At 58.4% G+C, this 17,126-nt stretch overlaps 1 protein-coding gene across 7 annotated transcripts in view; it reads right to left on the bottom strand.

Moving 5' to 3' along the window:
• ZNF512B (zinc finger protein 512B) overlaps nt 1–17,126 on the bottom strand; it is a 29,071-nt gene that overhangs the window by 4,002 nt on the left and 7,943 nt on the right. The window contains exons 4-16 of one of the 7 annotated variants that reach the window (XM_038166096.2): nt 16,854–16,982; nt 16,375–16,547; nt 15,948–16,201; nt 15,345–15,422; nt 13,752–13,886; nt 12,536–12,660; nt 10,227–10,319; nt 9,287–9,385; nt 8,391–8,561; nt 7,498–7,689; nt 2,734–2,835; nt 1,635–1,697; nt 91–189 (exon numbers count right to left, since the gene is read on the bottom strand). In XM_038166096.2, coding sequence (XP_038022024.2) covers nt 91–189; nt 1,635–1,697; nt 2,734–2,835; nt 7,498–7,689; nt 8,391–8,561; nt 9,287–9,385; nt 10,227–10,319; nt 12,536–12,660; nt 13,752–13,886; nt 15,345–15,422; nt 15,948–16,201; nt 16,375–16,547; nt 16,854–16,982 — 1,713 coding nt within the window. Of the gene's footprint in view, nt 1–90; nt 190–1,634; nt 1,698–1,732; nt 2,089–2,733; nt 2,836–7,497; nt 7,690–8,273; nt 8,562–9,286; nt 9,386–10,226; nt 10,320–12,535; nt 12,661–13,751; nt 13,887–15,344; nt 15,423–15,947; nt 16,202–16,374; nt 16,548–16,853; nt 16,983–17,126 lie in introns of those variants that run through there. The other 6 variants (XM_038166091.2, XM_038166092.2, XM_027442982.3 and 3 more) reach the window with 6 other exon arrangements.

Raw genomic sequence — 17,126 nt, 5'->3', positions numbered from 1 at the left:
CTCCAGGAGGATTTGGGGGGCTGGAGAGGGGCAAACCGAGCGCGGGCGCGTGGCAGCAGGGCCCCGGAGCAGCCCCGGCTGCTTCCTTACCTCCGAGTGAGCCTTGATGATGTGGTACTTGACCCCGCTCTCGGAGCTGAACTCCTTCTGGCAGAGGAGGCAGCGGTACTTGCCCACCGAGTGGTCCCCCTGCAAAGACACAGAACCCACGGGCAGCCCCAAGGCAGAGCCCAAAAGCTCCCCGGGCGTCCAAATTTCGGGTCCTGCAGGCTCGCAGGGCACAGCCAGTGCCCGAATTCGGTGCCCCTGCGTTACCCACGGCGGCCGCGGCGCTGCGCAGACCCCGTGTGGGGCCAAACGCCCCCGTTCCCTCGCTGTCAGCAGAGCTGTGATCTACGGGGACCGAGCCCTCGGCTAATTTACGCCCGCCAGCCTCACCTCGCTGCCCTTTGAGGCTGTCAAAGAGCTGCGGCTACCGCTGGGTTCCTGTCGGCAGAGCCCTCCTGGGGGTGACTGATCACCCGGCTCATGGAGGGGGGGGGATAATGTGTTCTCTATTGACAAGGGGTTGATGGATGGCCCCCTCGGGCCACACAGACATCGCTCCCTGGGAATTTCTCCCTGGCTGGCTCTGGGCTGTAAATCTGCAGCGGGACAGCTCGTGCGTTTTGGAGAGGGGCAGGCCCGGCTCCGTAAACCCTCGTGCAAAAATCAGCTCGGTTCCTCGATCCCCACCGAGGATGGGGAGCTCCAGCGTGGGCTGTGCCAGGTTTGCCTCTCGTGGGCAACGCAGCTGTGTGTTTAGAGAAAATGATCCTGCAGGCCCTGGCTACCTTCTGTGCACAGGCACCAGAGCAGAAACAACAGAACCAGTCAGAAAACGCCTGGTTTTCGCTCAGAAACCATTTGCTGCTGGGTGCCCGGGTCTGTAAACTAGCAAAGGAGCTGCTGGAGCCTCCTGCGCTTGCACTTTTATCCTGTGTAAATCCTGCTCCTTCTGCCGGGTCTCTGCAGCCCATTTTCGAAATGATCTCATTAGGGGCTGATGTTCCAGCTCGTGCTGGAGGAGTGCGGGAGTTTGTGTTTTTAATAACCGTGGGGTATGCGTTGGAGCTGCCTCCTGGAAGCTGCGTTCAATGCAAGCTGCAGCTGGAAACGTTTCAGGGCAGAAAGCTTTACGAGCTCACCCCGTTCCAAGGCGAGGGACCTACGCTGAGCTCCCGATCCCTCCTCCTGTGGGGGCTGCAGGCCACCGCGGCCCCCCGGCGCTCGGCAGTGCCACCGCTCTGCCTGCCCACAGCCCTGCGGTCTCTGCACGGCTCCTGGGGGTGCTGGCCACAGCTGCAACTAAATTATGGGCTGCAGGAGCTGTGCAGGGGCTGCTGCGGGTTGTCCTTGGGTCAGATGTTGGCTCAGGCAAGGGTTTTCCTCCAGGAGATAAAAGCTCTCCGCGATGTCCGCTGGGCTGCAGCCTCGCCACTTTCGGGTACGCGGGGCTGGGGGGTTGATCCTGCCCACGTTGCCATCCTTTAACCCACGTCCTTTTTTATTTTATTTTGTCCCTTGGCCTGCTTCTTCCAAAAGGACAAGCCCAAGCCCACCTCCGAGCCGAAGGGGCGAGAGGCAGGACCTACCTTGGTGCAATTGGCCAGGTGAGCTTTCAACCCCGAGACGCTGGAGTAAATGGCTTCGCAGCACTGCGGGAAAAGAAACACAGGAGGGTTGGCCACCGTTTGCCCTCCCTCGTCTCCAAGCCTTCCTCCAGCCCGTGGCCAGGAGCCCGCTGGGCCAGCGAGGCCACGGGTCCAAGCGGAGCAGCGGGAGGTTAATGCTGCGCGAGACGCCGAGGGCTCTGGGCACACGTTTCCTATTAGCGCTAATGGGAGTCATGTGGCTGCGTCCCCCTGCAAGGGGCTGGAAAAAAAAAGTCTCCCCTCAACGTCTCCGTGGAAAACGTACATTTGCGAGCAGTCAGGAGGCCCTGCTGGGCTACAGGAGTTCTTGGAGCCACAGCAGACGCTTAACGGAGAAGGGAAATCACCAGGGCAGCAGCATGACCAGTTTCTGAGCAACGTCTTTTCAAAGCGCCTGGGTATGACATTCATTAGCCAGTGCGTCTCCCCCGGCCTTGTGGTAAGAGCCCCGCTCAAAATTCCCACTGCTGAGGCTTTGTTTCACGTTGTAAATCAACGGCCCAGCACAAGGGTGGAGTTCACCTCCCTGCGAGCTCAGGCCAAGGCTGTTTTACAGCGAGATGAAGCACACACACCACGTCCCGGAGGCCTTTGCCTATCCCAGCGCTTAGAAAATAAAAATAAAATTAAAAAACACGCACGAAAATACCCAAAACGACTTAAAACCAGCCCCAGCTTTACTCTGGGAAAAGCAGGTTCTGTGCAAAAAGGGCTCCCAGGCACAGAGCACACATCCTTCGCCCTGTGCTGGTGCCAGAGCTCCCCAAATACAGCCCCAGCTTTTGGGGAGCTCCAAAACCTGCCTCCCACCAGCACCCAGGACCTGGGAGGGGTGATTCCCAAGCCCCCGCGTGCTCGAGAGCCCTGGCAGGGGACGTGCTTCCAGCCCACGCTGCGTGGGGAGAGCAGCTCAAAACCAGAGCTGAGCAGCAACAAAACTGCTGCAGCCTCAGTGCTCGGGAACAAAACGAACCGAGGGTTTCTGCCCCAAAAAATTCCCTCCGTGGGGTGAAAGCAGGAGAGGAGAAGCGTTCCTTACGTTGTTGGGGCAGTTGATGTGTCCCTTCTCCTTCACTTCGTTCTTCCAGTTTTCCAGCAGCCTCGGGTTGAGCTTGGGAAGTCCCGGCCGGGTGTAGTTGAGCTGCGAACAAGGGGAAGGTGTTAGCAGAGCGGCACTGTCCGGGGGGGGGCCTTGCTCTCCAAACGGGTTTGGACCCCCCCCCGTTTCCCCCAGAGAAGTGAATTAGGGTCGAAAACGAGCTGAGAAGCTTCCCCTGAGGATGTTCCCTTCCCTGGGCACTGAGCAGCACGGGGGTGGCTCTCCTGGAGAGCCAGGGGGCAGCGGGAACGGGGGGCGGTGGGGACGGCACAGGGCAGGAACCGCGGCCACCTCCAGGCAGAGACATGAGAGAAGGTTCCAGATCCTGGGGCGCGCTCCCCACGGCTGCTCGGGGCCAGGTCTCATTTCGGAGGAGCCCCTCGGCCACATTTTGTGACCCGCAAGCTGGGCAGAGGGGACAGAGCCCAGCTGGAAGAGCCCCCGTGGCTGCCTTCCACCGGTTACCGGGCGCAGCCCCACCGAACAATGAGAGCCTCTCGTGTCTCTGCCTCTCCTTCTGGCAGCGCTGCTCCTTCCAAGTGCTTTTAATTACTGCTTTATTAGCGACTTGGAGGGTTAGCTTAGCGGGCTGGGCCCTTCCAGCTCTTTTTCTGTGTGTTCAGCCCACGCAAACGCGGCCGTGGGGTGCGGGGCCCTACCTGCAGGGCTGGTGCCACCAGGGCACGGGCGCAGCGAGTGCCGCAGGGCGCACGGGGCTGCTCCTCCTGCAGCTGGAGCTGCCCTCAGCCGTGACACGATGCAGGCAGGAGCTGGACGAGGACCAGGGGGTGCTGCTCGTGTCCCCAAACCCTCGTTTGCTCGGTGGGACCCGTGCGGTTTTGGGGACGGGGGCTCCTCCAGCACATCAATGTAACTTTGCTCATTGGAGAGGAAGCAGGCTCAAAAAACGCTTGCAGAGAGGTGCAAAAACCAGGCTGTTCCTTCAAAACGCGCATCCAGGCGTTTCACGCCAACCACAAAAGCCCCCCCCGTGCCCCCCTCAGCTGGAGGAGGGAGGAGAGAGGCTCCACACGAAGGGCAGGGGCGAAGGGACTTGCGGAACGGACGCTGGTGAGGACGGATGTGGAAAAATCCCCCAAGCCCCGGCGTGCAGCTCTTCTGTCACGCCTCGTGGCCACCAAAATGCCAGCAGAGCCCTTTGAAGCGCTGGGATGGGGGCATCCACCGCCCGCCCCCGTCCTCCCCTGCCCGGGGAAGGCGATGCCACCTCCGGGGGAGAACCCAGGAGGCTCTTTTTTTTTTTTTGCCATTGATACTGAGAGGCGGGGATGCCAAGCGGCCTCCTTAATTAAAAGCCAATCAATCCCATGAATGAGCAAACATTAATGGGAACCGCAAGCGGCCCCGGCAACAACCCTCTCCCCCTGCGTGTCCCCGGGGAGGAGGCGGGGGGGATGTTGGATGTTCAGAGATGCGGGTTCTGCTGCTCCGGCTTCCCACTCCGGGGGAAAAAAAAAATAAAATAAAATAAAATAAATCCCTCCCCGCTCTGCTCCAGCAGGCACTGCACAATGACATGCAAATCCCATGTCTTCCCGGGGCGCTGCGGTTCTGGGAATGTCAAAGCCATCTTTATGTCTCTATTAAGCAGGAGCCCCAGGCATGGAATATTTTATTTTCTTCCATTTATTTTCCTCAAACAGCCTGTAAGTGAAAATCTTCGGGGCCAGATCATTAAAAGAGCTACAACCGGGTTTGGCCGCGGCCCATCTTCCTCGGAACAGTCGAAGGATGCTGGGCTGGGAAGGCTCCTTTTCTGTGTCGGGTGGTTTTATTTCCTTCACTTGCAGATTTCCATCCTCTCCGCTGGCCCGAGACGGCTCTCCCCTTCCCCAAAATACAACGCAGCAAACGAGAACCACGCACGCCAACACCTCGGCACAGCCCCCTGACCTCTCCGTGGTCCTGCCCCGTGCAAAATGCAGCTGATTTCACCCCGGAGGCAAAGCCAGGAGCTGTGGCCGGGCTCCTGAGCGAGGGCAGGGCACGGGGAACGGTCCTGGGGGGTCCTCACCTGAGCCCCCTGCTAGCAGCCAGCTCGGCCACCGCTGAGCCGAGTCCTCGGGGCTCAGCCTGGCTCCAGGACTTGCCGTTTTCTGCCCGGATGGCTGGGCCATTGTGTTGGGGGACAGACCCGAGCCAGATTTTTCTGGTCTGGGAATGCATTCCGCTCCCAACGCGGGGTTTTCTTAAAAAAAACTCAAGCCCGCGGATGACTTCTGCCCTCCAGCTTGCTGACTGGTGTGCGCCGGCGCTTTGCTGCGAGCTCCCCTTCCATCCCAGCCCCTGCTGGGCTCAGCGCCCCTCTCCCTGCTCCTGCAGGACAGCAGCCGGGTCCCCAGCACCGTGCAGACCCCCAGGAGCAGGCAGGAAAGCAAACTGTTCCCCCAAAAGTGCTGGAGAGAGCAGGAAGGGCCGTGGTACCCGGCTGGAGCTGGGCTTGTGGCAGAACAAGACAAAAAAAAAAAAGCTCCAGGAGCACAAGCTGCTCCACGGGGGAGCAGGGAAGGCATCAGCCCATCACACAGCCAGATTTCCGAGGTGTTTTCTCCCTGCTCACCTCTTCCCTCCGCTCTAGGAGGCTGTTTCTCCCACATCAGCCTCCAAAATGAGTCAGGGCACCCCCGTGCAGAGCTGGGAGCCCACTGCCACCTCCACCCCCTACCTGGCAGCCTCTCACCCCCCTGCCCAAAGGCTGAAGGCACCGAGGCAGAGCTGGGCCTTGCTGCAGGTAGGGGCTGGCTCCAGCAAAGGTCGGAGGAGGGCCGGGGGGATTGGCACCATCTTCATGGAGCTTCTGGAGAGGAGATTTTTTCCCAGAAAAGCAGCAGGGGTGTGCCCTTCCCCAATCTGACATCCTCAGCAAGCGGCCGTTGTGAAATCCCTCATCTGGTTCAGCTTATCCAGAGGCAAATAAAGATCGGAGCGAGAAAATCAGGCTCCAGTGTATATTTAGAAGTGCTGGATCTGGTTAGCGCAGAAGGAAGGCATTGCAAGGCCTGGGATCCGAGCAGCAATCGTTTATTCTGATGCCATGGCTTTGGTGAGAAGGAATCCATCCTCCCGGGGGGAAGGCGAAGGCGTCCCACCACGGGCCACCAACAGGATCCCAAAGCAGCGTCCCAGCCCGGCCAGGGCCGGCTGCGGCACGGCCACGGTGGGCACAATGTGGTGGGGGGGCTGCAGGGGGGCACCCGGAGGAGATTTGGGAGAGGCAGGATGCTGCCAAAGGAGCTGCTGAGGAGCTGCACGCCCTCCCCCGGGGAAGAGCTTGGCTGCTTGGAGAAGGACGGAGCAAGGGGTGGCTTTCTTCATCGCCTCCCTCAGCGTCCTCGCGGGCTGCTGGGACCGTGGCGTGTCGCTGGAGAGCTCCGGGACAGAGCAGGTCCTGCTCTGAAGCAAACGGCGAGCAGGATGGGTGCTCCCAGTGCGGTACTGGCTGGAACTGGGAGCACTGGTACCCTCTGGGGCCCTGCAAATCCCTCGGTGTTGCTGCAGTGTGGCTGCAATCTGCCACTGACCCCTGACATCTCACCTCCAAGGCAGGGAAGGGTCCTGCAGGCTCAGCAGCGTGCTCCAAAGGGTGGAAACTTCTTCTTCTTCTCATGGTTAAGCAGGATTTGTCTCTTTGCAGCCCCAGTGTCCGCTCCCTGGGAAGGACGAGCACCGTGGGGGTGCTCAGCAGGAGCTCCGGGCGATGCGCAGGGGTGCTGAGCTGCTGCCCCCTGCTCCCTGCTGCTGCAGGGCGGTTCTGCCAGCACGCCTGAAGCCCATTCGGAGCAGAGGGGGAATTCAGGAGCAGATGAGATTTCAGCGTGTTGTCAAGGCGAGACGCACCCACAGATAAACTCTCACAGCTCCACATGTGTCCACTCGCCGCGCTCTGACCTCTGAATTCATCTCTGCAGCAAAACCCGGTGCAGCTGGGGCCAACACAGGGCTCGAGGTCCTTGTTCTCCAGCCCAAAAGCCTCGCCTGCCACCTGGGAGCTGGGCTTGCTCCCCCCTTCTCATCTTCGACGCCAATCTGCTGCCACCAACCTTGCAGCAATTCGGTTTTCTTAGCGCTGGGATGGAGCTCACACGTTCAATTTAAACAATTAGACCGTGAACACAAGAAACATCTCGTAAAAAAAACACAAAGGGAAGTTCATGGAGCTGTTGTGCCAGGGGCTGGAACCTTTACGAGGTCTTTGTGTGCCGGCCTGCACATGGGCCTGCTGTCCGGGCCCCTCCCTCAGCTCAGCCACAAAATACCCAAAGAGCAAGGAGGAAAAGAGGAATGCAAATACCGAGGGGGAGAAGAGCGCACAACGCCTCTCCTCCTGGGAAGAGCCTCCCAGAAATTAAGCAGGAGAGATGGAAGGGATGAAATTCTGCCTGGGGAGTCCTTGCTCTCTGACGAGGTGATTCTTTTAGACCTGACCTGCTCTCTGTGTGCTCCTCGCTTGTCAGCCTGCACCTTGCCACAGACAACAGACCTTCCTTCATGATATCCTCGGGGCCAGACCCTGATCTCCCCACTGCTGGTATGGAGCCTCCAGAAAGAAATTTGCCATCTCTGCTAATTCACTGCACGCACCGAACACGAGAACGCGAGGCCTCGGCCACCTGGGGCCCCGCTGCCGTGCCAGGATGTCTGCGCATGAATAGCTCAAAGCAAGGAGAAGTAAAAGCCTCTTACCCGCTTCGTTTCGGGTACCAGGTCGTCCTTCATCCTCCGCTTGGTCCAGTCCCTGGCGAGCTCATCCTCTGCTATCTCCTGCAGGTGGAAGACGGCCACCTGAGCCGACGTGCGACGGATGCGGCCGCTTGGGGTCCTTTCAAAATCTTCCACGGGGCTGGGCTCTGGCTTCACCTCTGGCTCCTCTGGAGGCTGCAAAAGGAGACAAGAATTATGACTAGGGGAGAAGGGGAGAGCTCTCCCCAGCCCGGGGATGGGGATGCTCAGGTTTGGGCTGGTTGCAGACCTGCTGTGTGCAGGGACAGCAGCACCCCAGCATGGGGACCCCGGGCACACACCCGCCTCCTCCCACAACCACACAGCCCAAGCGCTGGGCTGATCGTGTCCTTTCCTACTCCCAGACTTCCCACGTGTATAAACGTCTCCGTTTATTAGAGTTATGGGGTTATTAGAGTCAGATGCACTGTCAGGAGGGATCAACAGCACAGAGGATGCTCCCCAGGGACGCATCCTGCCACCCCAGCGGTGGTGAGCAGCTTGCTGGCTGCTGGAGGAGTGATCTGATCTCTTATTTTTTTTGGCTGGAGCACAGCTGGGCAGCCCCGCGGGTGCTGGGGAACACCGCCCACCACTCCCCTCGCTTAGATACAGCTCCCTGCTTTTTGGGGATGGGCAAAGGGGGCTGTCGCCCGTTCCCCACCTACACTGCAAGGTACAACGCACGCGTGAGGTGACGAAAAGGGAAAAAACAACATCAGTCCGACGTCTGCACCTGCCTTGCCCGGCCCGGCCCTGCCCGGCTCGGTCCTGCCCACAGGCTCTGCAGCTCTGCAGTCCCCTACAGGGAGGGCTGGCCCCGTTCCTCGGGCTGCGGAGGTGTCCGGGGGGCTCACCGAGGCCGGGTGTTCTGACCGCACATGGTAATCGTGGCCAGCCTTGGATTTGTACTTCTTGCCGCAGTGTGGGCAGCTGAAAACGGGCTTGTCGGCCTCGGCGAGCTGCTTGCCGCAGCGCTTCTGGTGGTACTGGTAGCCCATCAAGCTGGAGAAGTTGGCTGCGCAGCCCTGGGGAGAAAAAGGAGGGAAGAGAAGGGTGAGAGAGGGCTGTGATTTCGGGATGAAACGATCCCGGTGCCGCTGCTCCGGGCACGGCAGGAACACGTCCTGCTCTGCAAACCCCTCCGACACGCAGGGGACCGGCAGGCAGCCGGCCAGCCCCACTCCCCTCTGGCTGCCCCGTGCCCACGGAGGTGACACGGAGAGGCAGAGGGAGCAGCCCCCAAATCCCCCTGAGCTACCTGCCCTGCTCTGACACACGGCCAAGGCTCCCCGGCCGGACAGACGGCAGGCAGGGAGCAGCGAGCGTGGCGGGCACGCGCTGCCACGCGCCCCACGCAGCCACCAAACCACCTGCAGAGACAAACCTCAGCCACACGCCCCCGTTACCTGCTCGTGACTTGTCTGCAAAAGGCTGGGCACCGTTCCGGCGCGGTTCGGTTGGGTTTACGCTGTGCAAGGGGCCCACGGCAGCGCCGTGCCCCTTTTTTTGGGTTGGAGAGGCTGAGCTCGGCTTGCGGCCCTCCTCACCCTGCCCTGCTGCCACCCTGCTGCTAGGACGGCCCTAAGAGCTATCGGGATGGGGATGGGGACACGGAGAGCTGAGCTAAGGGGGAGCGATGTGAGAAGTGGAGGGCGCACCGAGGGGTGCCAGGAGGGCACGCATCCCCTCTGCCTCGGGGCTCACTCCTTCCACCTTTTCACAGAACAAGAAACAGGAATCGTTCTTGTACCTCATTGGGGCATTTCAGTTTTCCCATCTGCTTTAGCACTTTCCTCAGCCTTTCCCGCTCTTCCTGTTCACCAAGTCCAGCGGTTTCCACAGGAACAGGCTGGAAACAAGGAAGTAACAGAAGCGACAGAGTCAACCATTTACTCATGTCCTCTGTGCCAGGAGTGGGTGGTAAAGCCCTGCCTCGCAGCAGCTGCCCCGGGCGGGCTGCAAACCTCGCCTTAGGCAAGCTGGGTGTCCCACTGCTCCGTGGTTTCGCTGCTAAACGCCAGCTTTGCTCACACATTTCCCGTGGCTGCACCCAAAGGGCAAACCGAGAAATCCACGAGCAGTTCCTGCACAGAGAAGCCACCAGCCGGGCCAAAGAGCGGGAGATCAGTGCGCAGGTGAAAGACAAGTCACAACTGGTAAACACGGGACATGGAGAGAGAGGGTTCTGCCTCACCCTGCTATCTCAGAGGCATTCACAATTGGGTTTTTAAGAGCAGCACCTAAATCGCTGCCTGCCAGATTTTGTTCGTGGCAGATTTTGTGGCTACTTCTCACGTGGACGGTGGAGAGCAACACGTGGGATTTGGAGATTTGTGCAAAGCAGCACCCATCCATCCCACGTTTGTGGGCACAGGTTTGGAAACAGAGCTTTGCCCCTCAAAAGCTGCCTCACCACACTCACTGAACCTTCCCCCGTTCTGGGCTTGGAAATCCTGTTTTGTTTTTCCAGCTCTCTGCTCTACGCTCAGGGGTGAACACGAAGCTAACCAGCTGCCTGGGGACGCAGGGCTTTGCTCGGCAAGGATGGGGGAAGGCTACTGCGGTCGTGGGAATCCCTCCTTTGAAAAGACAAAGGAAAGCGAGCTGCCGATTGCTTCGTCTTCTGCATCTGCATCTTTGGGGAGAGAGGAGAAACGAGGTGTGAGGTGAGAGGTCCGCAGCCCTCTTACCTTGCTGACGTGTTCAGCCATGGTGTGGTAATTCAGCCCAGCTTTGGACTTGAACTGCTTTTTGCAGTGTTGACACTTCAAGGCGTCCTGCAGCTGGAGGAATCAGAAGCAAATCATCACGGGGGCTGCTAACACCTTCAGGTTTCCGAGGGCTGCTCCTCACCGAGCCCCGGGGGCAGCTGCTGCTGCGTCAGTTCCCCCTGGTGGGACTCAGCAGGCAACTCAGCACCCGTGTCCCCCCGACCCCATCTGAGCCTGCCACTCAGTTTTCTCTGTGTTGGCCTGGATATGCCCCAGTTTTTGGAAAACATTTCATTTTGCTGGGGCTGGTACAAGAATTTATTGACTCAGGAGGTGAATGCTCCAAGCACCAGGAGACAGGATGTCTGGTGGGACAGGATGGTGCTGGGATGGCCACGGCTGTTCCTGCTCTTCCTGCCACTCTCACCACTGCCCGTTCCCTCAAGTCTGGCCTGGAAGCTGGGGAGGGGATGCAGATGGAGCTGTGAATCCTTCCTTGTCCTAGAACTCTTAGAAAATGACGAATAAACTCACAGCAGCCAACTGGGAATGACCGCTTGTACCTGTGCTCTGATGGGTTAATCTTGTTCCAGACCCCAGCACCATCCTAACGAGGTGGGTGCTGAAAGCTCCTGGACTCACCAGATGCCAGGGGCAGCCAACGTGGGGTTTATACCACTCTGGTTAACACTGAAGAACATCAAATGTTCCTGTCCTGCCAAGCTCTTCCAGCTGGGATGCTGGGAGGTTACACCTGCCCTCATCTCCTTTGGGCTCAAGGATGTTGCAACCATCCCTACCCCTTATTTCCTTTCTAAAACCTACGGAAAAGGGCAGACTGCTCAGTGACAACAGGCGTGAGCAAGGAAAGCAGGAACCAATTTCGGCTGTTTTACAAGAATTTCTGGAGTCTGCACATCCTTTTCCCATTGCCCAGCTAAGAAATACTTCAATCACTAAACAGAGAGCGAGCAGAGAGGGTGCCTGTGCTGCAGGGTCACTTCTGATGGGAACATCCCGAGGGTAAAACCTGCTGCAGGCTCCCTGCAGAGATGCTGCTGCGGGGTGGACACATCAAGTCTGAGGACTGCCCTTGCCAGGCCACAGGCTGCTCTGTGAAGCTATTTAGCTCCCGAAGTGGCACGGCCACCCAGGAGGGACTACACCTCGTGGGAAAGGGAAGAACACACCTGCTCCTTCAGCTGGAGCCGGGACCACTGGGACCAGCGCTTCTGCTGCAGAGGGAGAGGCAGGCACGTCCTCCCGGGCAGGCGTGACTCAAGGCCACGCTAACTCTGCTTTGTCGTGAGCTTGGCAGGCTGTGCAAGCCCCGATTGCTTGGCTGAACACCCACAGGGCTATTTATAGAGGGGAAGACAGGCCTGACGGCTCGCACAGATTTGCACTCGGGGGGCTGGCTGGCCTCGCAGCCCACGCGGAGCCTGCCTGGCGAGGGAGCCGCTCGGAAAGCACAGGAGATGAGGGAGCTGATGGCCAAGATCCCCCCTCCACTGAAGCCAGGACGCTAGTGGAGGCAGGATTCTGCCCAGCATCGATGTAACGCAGGGTTTGGAAGGGATAAATAGCCTCTCGCTCTTGGATAAAGAGCGAGGCAAAGGCTGAGGAGGCACTGACAGAAAATGAATGTGGAATCAAAGCTGAGCCATGTATTTTCAAAGTGGGAGGCATCGATCCCACGTTGGCTTTCTGTGGCAGTGGCTCTGCAGCATGCCAGGTGACAGCTGAAGATGTAATCCTTTGCTCTGATGGATGGCGCTGTGGCAGAGGGACAATTTTTCACTGTGCCATTACTGAACTCCTGCATCGCGACAGTCTGCCCGGAGCACATCCGAGCTTGGTGTCTCTCTGAGACGTGCTCTCATTCAACCACAATTTATCTGGCCTGATGCAAGGCATGGCACGCAGCGAAACCCCACAGCCAGGTCTCTGGAGGAGGGCAGATTAGAGACAACCCCAGCAATCTCTCCGGCCTTAAAACTATTCATTTAGCTGCTAGAAATAACTGACTCTGCTGGGTACACGGGGACAAAGGGCCCAGACCACAAAGGGATTCAGAATTGATGAGAATTAGGTGTCCAAATTCCTCTCTGTGTTTGAAACAAAGGGAGGCAGCAGCTCTCTGAAGATGACTAGCAAGAGCTCTACCAGCCCCAGCCCCAGCCCAGAACTGCTTTGAGGAGGACCAATATGGTTTAGAAGCAGCGCATGCACGTGGCCATTGCCTTCCGAAATCCAAAGGTGTGTCACTGAACACGGCAAGCCCTTACTTTCTGGCAGACGTCCATGTGCTTTTTGAGCCCAACGACAGTTTTCCTGGTTATCACGCTGCAGGTTGGACAGGCAACTTCCCCCTTCTCGCTGATCTCCCGCTGCCACTGGTCCTCGGGATTTGCTGGGGAGAGGAGAGGAGAGGAGAAGGGAGGTGTGACACCCAGCCAGAGACAAGAACCGCCGGGACTGTTCAGCAGAGAGCAGCCCTTTGTTATTCCCCCCCTGGTATCTTGCATAGTTAAAATATTGCGATGCCCCTGGCAACCTGAACTTGCCCTGCTTGGAATAATTCCCCCCTGCCAAACAAAACAGTGAGAGGGAGAGAAACAAAGGTGAGAGCCTCGGCTCCATCCGGACGCGTGCCTGGAAAGCTTCCTTGGCATTCCTCTTCCCAGCAGACACACGGTCAGCTAGGGGAGCGCTGGCTTCCAGGCGTGTGTTTGTTTGAATGGCTGTGACCAGCTTAAAAAAACACCCCAAATAAAAAGAGCCATGTGACCAAAACGTGTTCCCACGTCCAGAGTTCACGCCGCGTTCTCAGCAGAACGACACTAGGTTTCCAGCAAGGGAAGCCCGGGCTGAATGAAATCCTCCAAGGCTGTTTATTTGGAAGCGTTTGCATGGCTGGGAGATCAGAGAGTCATTTATTTGAATCTGAAACCAGCGCAAGGCGTTGCAGCTGTGTTTATCTTCTACATCCTGCGCTCCTCCTGCTGTCAGAACTCCCAGGGAAAGCCAGCAACCTGTGCTAGGATGTAGGCTGCAGCCCGGAGGCTCCACGAAGAAACAATCATCGTTAGAATTACACACACCCAGTGTCATTTGTGGGGATGACATTCGGAAAATGCCATCATCCCACAGGCTGGCCCAAACTGTGGTCACACTAAAGCCAGGTGGACCCAGGATTTGGCTGCCAGCTCCCAGCACTTGCAGGAAGCTGATCTGTCCTCACGGTGAAGCAGAGCTGGGGTACCCCTTTCAGGATGTTGGCTGTGACTGCAGCAATGTTTTACAGTCAGCAATGTTTTTATGCTGCACCTCAAAAAGGGAAGGAGCTGCTTGCATCTATTTCTTGTGCTGCTTTCAGCTCCTGCTTCCACAAACCGTGGAAGTGGGGCTCGTGCAGGCTCAGCACAGAGAACAGGACCGAGGCAGGGAGCAGCCAGGCTGCAGGCAGAGCTGCTGCCTCCCATCTGCCTCCCCCAGCCCTACCTGCTGGTAGATGTGCAGCTGCTTCCTTCTTCACACCAGCTCCTGGAGTTTTCTTTTTCAGCTCCTCCACGTTGGTGCTCCCCTCCAGCTTCTTGGCTCGATGGGCTTTTGCCTTGTCCTCTGCTTTGACAAGACCTGAAGAAAGAAGGGATGCTTATTCAGCACTCGATTCAATACCATCAGACCAATCTGCATTCAGCAGGGACCCCTCGTAGAAAACCGGGCAAACTGGGATCCCAGACACCAGATCCCACAAGGTCTCATCCCACAAGGGCTCTGTGCACAGCTGTCATGATGGATGCAGGCCTCTCCCCGTCCTGCTGGCTGATGGGGAGGTGAGGAAGGACAGCAGGAGAGGGAAGGTGACCAGGGAAGAGGAACCCCCTGGGCTGCTGGCACCATTCTCAAGCTGCCTGCAAAGCAGAGAGGCTGGGAAGTGATGGGCTGAGAGAGGAATTTGAAGGCAGGGCTCTCTGTGCACACACAGACAGCATCCTGTGACACTGGTGGCATCCCTGTGTGGTGGTTCTTCAGGGAACGACTGCCTCGTGGTGTCACAAGCTGCACATTCAACCAGGGGATGCAGGCAAATGCCAGCTCTGTCTCACTCTGTTCGAGGCAGAAGGTCGTGGGGGGACCAGCTTATTCACGAGGAACCCGCAGCAGATATTTCAGTCTGCCCCTGTGGGGAAGTTAAGGGAAATGACCCCAGACTTCCCAGGAGGCAGAGGCCAGGAAATCGCAGCGCCCACATCCTGTCTGCTCTCTGGTGAGCGTGTTTAATTCCTTCAGAGCCACCAGTGCCTCTCCCCCAGGACTTGTACTGGAAGGTGCTGCCTCCTCCAGCGCCTGGAAGCCCATGTTTAATTCCCCCAGTTGAACAAATTTCAGCACGAATCCAGTTGCTCTCACGCTGGGGTGCTGCAGGTTTCCTCCCTCCACACCCTGCTGGGTGTGCAGAGGGAGCGTGGCCACGGTCCCACACAGCTCCGCCAGGCTGAAGCAGCCAGCTCCCGAGCCTCCTCTCAGCAAACACCCCGGGAACAGGGCTCTTCCCCCCCGAATTAATTTTCTGTCATGTGGGCGACCAGCTCTGAGACAGTCTGAGGGACGGATGCGTCACCCAGCCTCCCTAAGCAGCAGAAATCCCTCGCAGCTCCACGGGAAATACCGTGGCATCCCAGGCCAGCGTTTGCCTGTCTCATGGCTCCCTGGTGTAAAAAACTCATTCTTTTTGTGTTATGGCCTTTACCGGGTCCTTCCCCCTCTTTCCTCATTCTCCAGGACCGGGCTCCTGAGCAGAGCAGACGGGGTTGTGATCAGTGCCAGCAGTGCTACTGCCCTGCATCTCCCTTTCGACACCTTTATCGACCTGGCTTTAGTGTGACCACAGTTTGGGCCAGCCTGTGGGATGATGGCATTTTCCTAAAGTCATCTCCACGAGGCACCAAATCCTCCAGAGAGAGGTTCCTGTGGCCCAGGGGGCTCCCACGTTACCTCCACCACAGGGAGGGCTCTCGGGGAAGGGGCTTGCCTGAAGTGTGGCAGGGAAAAGTTATGACCCTACAGCTGCCCATGGCCATCCCCTGTTACCTTTCAGTCCAAACGTCCCCGAGATGGATGGCTGCTCCCCCGTAAACTTCTTAGGAGTTTTCTGTTTCCTTCCTGACTCAAAAGAGAGAAACAGAGAGAGAGATTTGGTTAAATACCCATACTGCTGGGTACTTTTCAGCAGTCCCGGTGCCAAGAGCTTCATGGTTTCCCCAGCCTCACGAGCTAAGGTATTTGTTGCTGGTTCACTTTGGAGCTGCAAGCAGTGTAAACCCATGCTCTGACGGATAAGCAGGGCCCAGGCAGTGCTAACGGAGACTCCTCACTCCCCATAGGCAAGGAAAATGTGTTTGCCAATCACCCCGGCTCAGGACGGATGAGCTGACAGAGCAGCGTGCTGTGCCGCAGGTAATTCAACCCATTTCCAGCTGAGGGGCCCTATGGAAATATCCCTGCCACAGCTGCAACCTTTTTTTTTTTATTTTAACTCCCAGTAGAACTCAGCGCTGCAAGAACCCATGGGGGCAAATTCTCAGGATGTGGAAAAAAGGCTTGAGAGAGAAAAGCTTCGGCAGCGTTCACCGGAGCAGAACCCCAACCCTTCCCGGCTTCCCAACCCAGCACAGCCCCGGGCTCTAATCTTACTGTGCTTCATCCTCTCGGGGTCTTCCTCCTGCAGCGAGGCCTGGCTGCCCCCCTGCTGCCCGGCGTCCTTGCCGCTGGAGGATTTGGCCGTGGGGGTGGCAGCCGCGATCGCCTCGGCCGCCGCGATCTGAAACTCCTTGCTCTCGCGGCTCTCCGCCGGGCACTCGCCGTTCTCGGCGCGCTCCTGGGCCACGGCTTTTTCCGTCTTTGCCTGTTTGGGATGGATGGTGGGGCAAGCTGAACTCTCAGCAGCTCTAGGGCAAAGCACAGAGGGCTCGTTTAAAGAGGGCTTGAAAGGCAAGATGTCCTGACACCTCTCCCCCACTCCCTGGCCCGGATGGTGGGTATGGAGGTGGGGACGCCGCCCTCCTCCCGGCTCCCAGCCGGCCGGGTGCCACCACCACGCAGCCCGGCCGCAGCCTGCTACCTTTTCTTGCCGCCGCTCTTCCCGAGGGCCTTCTGCACTTTGTTTTCTGTTTTGCTGCTCGGCACCGGCCGGTCCAGGTGATTCCAGAGGCGATGCTTTTCTAGCTGGGTTTTGGAGGTGAAGGCGGCTTCACAGTACGAGCACGAGTACGTCAGCTTCTCCGAGATCGCACCCTGGGCAGCGCAAGGAGAAACAGGCAGGCAGAGGTGTTAGGCAACAAAAGGGCCAGGATTTTTCTGGTGCAGGGCGTCCCAACCCTTCCCGATGGTCCAAACTCCCTCCAGGCTCCAGGTCCTGCTGTGCTGCAGGGCCCTTGGTCCTAGCTGTGTGCACCTCACACCATCCCCAACCCATTTGTGCCCTCCCCGTCTTCATTTCAGGTTTCTCCTGGGGTTTGCAGCCCGAGAGGAGCTTTACCTGCAGGCAGGAATGGAAAAGTTGGCCGCCAGGAGGGACACGCAGCCCTCAGGTCTCCTTACCCCTTGGCAGCGCTGGTAGTGGTACTTCAAGCCGTAAATGCTGGGGAACTCCAGCCAGCAGCCGGAGTTGGGGCATTTCACCCTGGAGTGGGCTTTGAATTCATCCTTCCACTGGTTCATCAGGGGGAGCTGGGAAGGAGAGAAGAGAAACGTGGCTGAGTGAGAAGCTTCCCGTTCCCTGGCTGTGTCCGGAGGGCTGGGGTCACCCGCGGGACCTCTGCCCACCCACAGCCCCCTGCCCACCACCCAGAGCTGCGTTTTCTGCAGGCTGTT

Source organism: Anas platyrhynchos, chromosome 21, assembly GCF_047663525.1.
Source record: "Anas platyrhynchos isolate ZD024472 breed Pekin duck chromosome 21, IASCAAS_PekinDuck_T2T, whole genome shotgun sequence".
Classification (NCBI taxonomy): Eukaryota; Metazoa; Chordata; class Aves; order Anseriformes; family Anatidae; genus Anas; species Anas platyrhynchos.
Note: the sequence above shows the minus strand (reverse complement) of the source record. Positions and strands in the feature narration are given on the sequence as shown.